General features: G+C 39.3%; 1 protein-coding gene across 2 annotated transcripts; it reads right to left on the reverse strand.

Annotated features, from left to right (window-relative positions):
• Positions 1 to 488: 488 nt before the first annotated feature.
• Positions 489 to 6,518, reverse strand: LOC136708433 (uncharacterized). Of its 2 annotated transcripts, none has more exons than XM_066682991.1 (3): positions 6,382 to 6,518; positions 3,851 to 4,008; positions 489 to 1,910 (listed from the first exon to the last, which is right to left on the reverse strand). In XM_066682991.1, exons 1-3 carry the CDS (start codon positions 6,388 to 6,390, stop codon positions 1,499 to 1,501), a joined length of 579 nt encoding a protein of 192 aa, XP_066539088.1. In that variant the 5' UTR covers positions 6,391 to 6,518; the 3' UTR covers positions 489 to 1,498. The 2 variants fall into 2 exon arrangements, with proteins under 2 accessions (XP_066539088.1, XP_066539096.1); XM_066682999.1 differs by having other exon boundaries at positions 6,492 to 6,514.
• Between the last annotated feature and the right edge of the window lie 2,067 nt (positions 6,519 to 8,585).

An 8,585-nucleotide genomic window follows, 5' to 3' on the forward strand; every position in this document is an offset into this window, starting at 1 on the left:
CTGCACAGTCAGTATACCTGTCCCTCCCTTTCATATTTCAATAGTACCTGGATGAAATTCATGTTCTAATGTTTACACTCATAGATAAATTGTATATCATTAAATTACCCTATGAATGTTTGTTTGCTGACTGACAGGCATTAACGGTTTTAAAATGACTGGTAAGGGTTTTCAAATCGTTAATGAACTGAAACTCACAACTCTGAATTGTATAAACTTACCTGTGTGTTTAATGAGGTTTAATATAACATATCTAATAGTGAAATTCAGCAGATGGCGTAGTTGAGTCTCTTGGTAGTCTTGCTAATCTGACACTTTAGAGAGTTTCAGAAGATGCCTCATGGAGAGAAGTGTGTGTGACTGTTTAATCTGAATTTGTTCAAACTGCAAAAAGTGTCCTGCAAGGTTCAGTCCTGGGGCCTGTTCTGCTCAGTTTGACTTAAGAAATTATTGAAAATTAAATAGACAGAGTCACACGAGTGTGAGGATAAAGAGCTGGATTTATTGACACAAATGTTACCAGGTTCATTTTGTTCAGTCTCTCCCACCATGCCCCCAAGCATCAAGTTATAGACCAGTTATAACACAGAGAAGTGACAAACAACTCTGAAATGTTTCAGTGACCTTAGTCAAAATTTGTCAAGTAAAAAAAAAACATTTTTCAACAATCCTCCTGTGATCATACAAAGAGAATAATCAAGAGCATATAGGATTTGATTAGTAACATATAATAAAACTACTAATGTTTCTAAGCTGAGCTTAAAACTCTGAGTTCTAAAAACAGAGGAGGCTCTTGCAAACAGCAGTTACAACTACATCAGTGTGAATATGGTTAGATAAATTTGATCAAGAGTGATTACAAATAAAGAAACAGAAATGAAAAACTGCAGTTGCAATAAATAGAGTATGTATATGAGAAAAATATGATTATATGAAGTAAATATGCAACTTGGTGTTTAGGTACCAATTGCCTCAAAATTTGATGATGAACTGCACCTTTACAATCACTAGAATCAGGATGACAAGACCCACAGCACCTAACTCAATAAACTCCAAAATTAATTTCCCTATTTCCCCAAGGACTTCAGTCAGACCATCCACTCTGGGTTAAGGGGAGTGTGGACTACTTGTGAAATATTTAGCAATTTGGAAACGACCTATTTCAGGTCCTCACCGTAGCCTGGAATATAAAAGCAACTCTCAGTACCTGCTTTAGCACACATTCCCCATGTTGTTTCTTCTGTAACTGGGTGTGATGTACTTGATCACTGAACTGATCATGTAATGTTCTGCAGATACTGTACATTCTGCTGTAAATTCCCACTGCATTGCTTTACTGACCCACAGCTTTCACTAAATTACCAAAAACTAGTTTTGGAAATATGAGAAGATGATTTTAAATACATTTTTACTGTAGGTTTCTACCCCAATATATTTCTGAGGTTTATTTTAATAAAGGTATAAGGACGTGTTGGACACAAGCCTGTTTCACTGAGGACTACACATTTCTAAATTCCAACTTCATCACTGCTTTGCCTTGAGGAGACATTGTCCCCTTCACAACAAATTGTTTGTCAGAGTATGACAAGCAACACCCTGTTCCTTTCTGCCTCTGGAATAGACCCCCTTCATAATACATCTGATTAAACAGAGCATCATCACATGGAACATCGGGTTTAAAAAAGCCAAGAGCAAACCAGTTTGTGTAATGGTTGTAGTTGAAAGGTACGGAGAACATTATGCCCAGTTCCCTAACACACTCCTGTTCCTCTGTGAGGATCTGGTAGGTCAGGACCCCAACAGCTCCACGGGCCACGTTAGCAGTTTTGGAGAAGGAGCACACTTCATGGTAATTGGGTGGGATGGTGGGCTGTGGAGTGTGATAGCAGTATCCACTGGTTGTGTGGGTCCTAATAAACAGAAATAATGTCATGAAAGGCATTGGAATGTTGAGTTTTGTTTTGATGTGATTGTGGTGTGTTAGTGTGTGTGGTGCTGGTATGAGTGGATCAAACAGAATAGTGCTGCTGTAGTTTTTAAACCCCTCAGTGTCACTGCTGGACTGAGAATAGTCCACCGACCAAAAACATCCAGCCAGCAGCGTCCTGTGTCACTGATGAAGGACTAGAGGATGACCGACACACACTGTGCAGGGACAGATAAGCTACTGTCTCTGATTTTACATCTACAAGGTGGACCAATGAGGCAGGAGTGTCCCACAGAGTGGACAGAGAGTGGACACAGGGTTTAAAAACTCCAGCAGCACTGCTGTGTCTGATCCACTCGCACCAGCACAACACACACTAACACACCACCACCTTCACGTCAGTGTCACTGCAGCGCTGAGAATGACCCACCACCACATCACACCTGCTCTGTGGCGGTCCTGAGTGTTGAAGAACAGGGGAAATTTTTTTATCTATGCAGAGTCACAGATGAACTATAGTCTGTAATTATAAAACTACAAAGTGCTCCTCAAACAATCACCTAAAATTCTGGCACTTGATAGTTTATAGAGGGGCTTCTCTTTTGTAACATAAGGACTGTGATTCAGTGGCGGATGCTGGTCTTTCAAGGAGGGGAAGCTCAATTTCGTCCTACATCATAAAATGTGTCGGTTTATTTATACATAAATTCTACCCTCCGTTCCTTTTCAAGAAAATGATCTGTGACCCTGCCGTACCAACAAGGCGTCTTTTCCAGGGACTTGACTAGTGTCCTCTCAATGTCCAGCAGAGCTAGGCTTAAACGGCCTTGGCCCATGTGAAGTGTGTCCGCCTGTGAGTGCTTTGTGACGGTGGAGGGGCTCAGCAGCACCCGCTGGACAGAAACTGCGATAGAAGTCAGAAAGAGTGATAGAAGTCAGTCTCCAAACACAAGCAGCTACAAAAAACCCACCAGAAATAAATGCTTGATTTGTCGCTAGTCGTTTTTAACAAAGAAATGCCGCTAAGAGGTTTAAGAAAGTCTGGTTCAACTCAGAACAGAATGAAAATATAATTCATTCAAATCATAAATGGATTCAGCCTCAGACAGATCATCCAATCATCATGCAGAAGCTGAGCGTCCGGGCCAGCCGAGGCCAGCCCACTGCCCCATAGACCCCCAGAGACGCTGAGTGTCCGATGGGCGGGACAAAGCCCAGCATTTATCCAATGACTCGTCTCGTTTCGCTGCACTTCGCCGCTTCGCAATTGAACTCTGGACGCTCAGCGTCCTCACAGTTTAAATCACCGTGAAGGGAATGATTGAGAGGAAAGCCGCGTCTTTACCAGTGATAAGAAGCTGAATCCGAACATAAGTTAATCGCGTTGTAGTGCATATTTATTCAATGACATGTACACACAACAGTATATATTTGATCACTTATTTTTTTACATTTTAGGGGAAGCTGAGCTTGCCTTGGGCGGCACGGTGGCGCAGCAGGTAGCCTGGAGGGGCCTGGAGGTTGTGGGTTCGATTCCTGCTCCGGGAACTGTCTGTGAGGAGTTGGTGTGTTCCCCCCGGTTTCCTCCCACAGTCCAAAAACACACATTGGTAGGTGGATTGGCGACTCAAAAGTGTCCGAGTGTGTGAGTGAATGTGTGTGTTTCTGTGTTGCCCTGTGAAGGACTGGCGCCCCCTCCAGGGTGTATTCCCGCCTTGCGCCCAATGATTCCAGGTAGACCCTGAATTGGATAAGCGGTTACAGATAATGGATGGTTACAGATAATGAATGAATGAATGAGCTTCCCTTGCAGTCTTAGAGCAATCGCCTCTGCTGTGATTGTTCTTGTCTCCGAACAATATCCCACACTTGACACCACAGAGTGAATGGAATGAACTGGTGATTAAAATAATCCACACTTACCTGGGGTTTGCTAAAGTGTACTTTTTGCTGTAATTGGTGATTTGAATGGTGACATTTCGCATTGTTTTTATAGAGGCGGATATTTGGTCGGCGGTGGTGCCAATAAGGGACAGACCGACTACAGTAGATGGTGTTGACGCCCTTGAAGCTGCCATTGCCTGTGGTGAGACATTAAAATAAATGTTAAAATAGACCTTAATTAGATTTCTACATAGCAAGGCATTTCCAAAATATCTACATTTATAAAAGTGACTCTTCTACAGAGCGACTCACAGTATTAATCATGTCTTTATCAGTGCTGTATTGGTGTTTCTGCCCGAGCAGGGAATTGAACCCTAGTCTTATGTGGTGTTATACACTACACTACACCAATAAGAGTCATTAAGTAAAACTTTGTCTTCAGCATATTTACTCTGGTTATATACTCATTACTCTACACCAGCCAGTCATGAATGTGTTTTCCATTCTCCCTTCCATGTTTTTAAACATTCTGAAACAAAAGGTAAGATCTTCTTTTCTGCTCCTGGGGGCTCCAACTCATGTACTTAATTTTTACAGCACTGTATTGTAATCGGACAGCGCGGTGGCACAGCAGGTAGTGTCTGTCACACAGCTCCAGGATCCTGGGGTTGTGGGTTTGAGCCCTTGGTGTCTGTGAGGAGTGTGTTCTCCCCGTGTCCGTGTGGGCTTCAAAAAACACATGTTACCATGTAGGCTCTGGACCCACCACAACCCTGAAGTTTTATTAATCTCTGATTAAACACCCTGGTCATTTTATTATTTAGTAGAGTAGATATATTACAGATTGCTCGTTTAAGTAAAAAAAGTTTAATCAAATAGGAAATAAGGAAAATTTGCCTTAAATTTTGAGTTTTTTTATTTTTTGGGAATACTTGTATAATACTGTTTTTGAAACTCAATTACAATGTAAATTTCTGGGCATGTCTAAATTGAGATGTAGCAATTTACAATAAATATTTTTTTCTGTGTCTCCTGCTATTAGTCTCGCTCCAAGCTTAATTTCAAAGCAGGCAGCACTGAAGTTAACTAGTACAGACTGTCATCTGGAACAAACCAGAGAAAACTGGCTCCATCTGGTTTTGTTCTGGAGTTTGTGTTTACATTGCTTTCTCCCTTAATCCTGTTTCTTCCTCAGTGTTTGTTTACTGTTGTGAAACATTACCCAGAATCAATGGGCCTCACCTGAAACTGCGAGTAAATTACAAGTAAAACTGAATCTTTCATAAAACTTTCAGACAGATTCAAGTAAAAAAGTGTTCTGTGTGGAAAATAAACACTTTATTTTGGTGAATTCACTTCGCACTTTTTTTGTTTTTGATGTTCTAAATATATTTGTTGCTCACATATTGTGAGGCATTTGACGGATTATGTCGTCTATAAATGGAGTTATACTTTTACCACAGATTATCCCACAATTGATCAATTTGATTTTATTATTTAGTTATTTTGTTCATAAGGCACCACCTGCAGTATCACCCTGTAGCTCGTGTGGAGAATGAAATGTTACTTTTTAAAACCAACCCTAACATTTCTACATGATTTTTCAGAAACCTTTTTTAAGGAACCTCATCACACTCTGTCTCCAATCAGAACCTGTCCAGTTCTTTTACAAAGTCACACAACCGGGTATTTAATTTCACTGGCTCTTTAATGATTTAACCACATTTACAGAAGCTGAAAAGAGATGTGTTATATGTATAACATGAAATGCATAAACAGGAAATAGGTATAAACCCAACTAGCAGAACACACAACCGCAAGCACATCAGAAACCCAGAGAAAGATAGTGAAAGTGAGAGTATGATTAGAAAATACCTTTATTATTACCAGATAAACAAAAAGAAAACATTGCAAAACAGTGTATAACTCATGTACACTTTAAAAAGAAAATGAAAGGGGGAGGTTTAGAAAATCAGCAACAAATGATCATCTTCCTCAACTGTGCCCAGAAAATGACTGATTCCCCAAATGGTTTCAAACTCTGTCCAGTTCCCAATCAGTTTATAACAGACTGTAGTCTCAGACGTGCAGCCACCACACCCTCAAACACCGCCCTCAATTCCACTGCACCTCGGCCCAACATTTGATTCTTCCTAGACTTACAACTAGCTAACTAAGCAATACAAAAACATCTTATGGGCCAAAGATAAACAGCTGGAAAGAAAATAACTTCCGCCAGGGATAAGAACCACACATTTAGCAGCTGAAATAAAACACTCAGCCTGGTGACAAGTGCTGCCAGATTGCTGCTGGGCCAAACAGCGGTGAAACTTGCACAAACAAGTTACCAACAAGACTACATCCAGTCACCTGACTAACCAGATGTTCTTCACTTGATGAAAATCACGAAGCCTTTAGTTAATGAGCAGACCGAATACTGTCATGACACCAGCAAGGAGCACATTCTCCACCATAACATTATCCTCAGGTACACATCTAAAGCCATGGCATACACATCTCTCCACTCCCAACATATTTAACAGGTCAGAAATGCACCACCAACTACTCACCAAAGACATGCAGAAAAGTAGAAAAAGTGAAACAAACTAGCTCTGTCCTAGTCTCAGCCACAGACGCTCCGAACACAATCTGACGTAGTCGCAAAAACTAGACCTCTCACCAGCAGTTTCCCCCCGCACTTCTCTCACACAACTCCCAGCATGCAACTGAGAAAGAGCCTAACCACAGTTTCTCTTTTACATTTCACAAAGGAAATGTAGATGCTTTGCAACACTAGCAAATTAACTACTATGTCAAAAGTTTGGAAACACGTTGACTTCACTCAAGGTTTACCAAGAAATATCTGCAGAAACTCAGTGAAGATTTTATTTTTTATTATTAATTACATAAGTGAATCTTTAGCTCAACTGAAAAATATTAAATATTTTATATATATTATTTTTTATATTATATATACTAAATATATATATTAAATGTATATATAGATAGACCTTGATTTGTTAACACAGTTTGGGGTTTGATTTAATATTTTTCAGTTGCGCCAAAAAAGGCAGCTTTTAAAAATGGGTTTAGTACAGAATCTCTGATACATCCTGCCATTAGGTGTCAGTTTTATAAATTAGCGGGAAATTATAATGTAAGTAAACCTGCATTATGCAACCTTTCATGCATGGTGGTCACTAGAATGGACAACTGTTTAAAGTCATTATTTTCTATATGTGTAGGTTTTGCTTTATTGATGCATAACAGCCTTTTAAGGGAATGTTACTAAGCAACACTATCGTGCCATCTAGTAGCCAATAATTGCAATTTAAACAAACCACATGTTTATACAAAATGGCTGATGGAAGGTTAGAACCTCCAAGTGACTCTGGGATTTCTGTTAAATCCTTCTACAAAAAAGCATGCTTGCAAGTAATTCAAATTTTGTATAAAAAAATAACATCTAAGGAGCAGTATTATTGTTGTGTTGTTAAATTACATTTAACTACATGTTAACTAAAGTGGACATCATGCGTTGTAGGGATAATTCAACTTCCAAATGTGTTTTAGTCTAACTCCATGTTTTGATGAAAATACACCTTTTTAGTGAACCATGCTATTTATAGTTGCTATAACATGCAACTACATAACATTCTATATGCATTTCCGAAATACTTGCACTGCAAAACACTGTTTTGTGCTGATAATTTTATTGTTTGCATTAGTGGTGTTAGTATCTCTGTCATCCCTATTTCTAGAACTCAAAGGCAGTCTGTGATAGGATGGCATCTGTGGTACTGGCACATGTAGCAATAACAGGCTCATGGGACCATGGCTGAAACGTAACAGTGAAAAGCAGCTCAAAGAAGAAAGTAAAGGTGCTTGCTCTGTGGTCAGCAATGCTGGAAACATCAGCTCAGTGATCCACATTGCTTCCTCTAGCTCTGGTCTGTCCACACAGGATGTGGGCCAGAGATGGAGCAAGAAGGACAAAAACAGTATCAGCATCCCAAGGCCATTTTCAGTATGTCTGTAAGACTTGGGAGGAGATGACCTCATGGATAAATGCATCTCAGTATATTCCCATAGACACAAAAACAAGCTGTGATCCAAGTGTTCTTTCATTGATTTTGAATGTGGTTGTCATGGATGCCTGGCACATATACAGAACGTTTTGTTATTTTACTTCATTTATTTTTTAATAAATTAGTTGTTCCATTTATTCGGCTTTTAATGCAATCATTTGTAGCTGAACAGCCAAACATATGCTGTCCATTTGAGTGAACACATGAAGATCTCTTAATTAAATATCAATACTTTTTATCAGAATGAATGGATAACTAAATGATATTTGGGGAAAAATCCTGATTAATGTTGTCATAATTCATGCATTAAAGAATTCAAAAAATAAATGTAGTCGAACCCCTCTATCTGCAGTGTGTTTTCTCAGATACAACTGTGGTTTTCCAAACCACAAAACGTGATTATTATTATTATTTTTTTTTTTTTTTTGTCAGAGGGTAATAAATGAGGCAAAGTGGGGCAGAGCACAATGTTAAAGCAGTAGGTTTTCTTAGTGTGAACTGCAACATAGTACTGCCAAAGGCAAAAAAAAACACTAAAAATCCAATAAACTTCAATACTAATTCAACTGCATGTGATGAAACATTCATTATACTGACACCTAGTGGCCTGAATGGGTCTGATATTCTGTACAGCTTTTGTTTTGTAGCATTGTTGTCTATGGTACATATGTGTGAAATAGTGTGTT

This window comes from Hoplias malabaricus, chromosome 1 (genome assembly GCF_029633855.1).
Source record: "Hoplias malabaricus isolate fHopMal1 chromosome 1, fHopMal1.hap1, whole genome shotgun sequence".
Classification (NCBI taxonomy): Eukaryota; Metazoa; Chordata; class Actinopteri; order Characiformes; family Erythrinidae; genus Hoplias; species Hoplias malabaricus.

Coding starts and splice junctions, on each gene's coding strand:
- LOC136708433 (XM_066682991.1), bottom strand. Junction 1,911..3,850: donor TACACTTTAGCAAACCCCAG/GTAAGTGTGGAT, acceptor TCTGTTTATTAG/GACCCACACAACCAGTGGAT.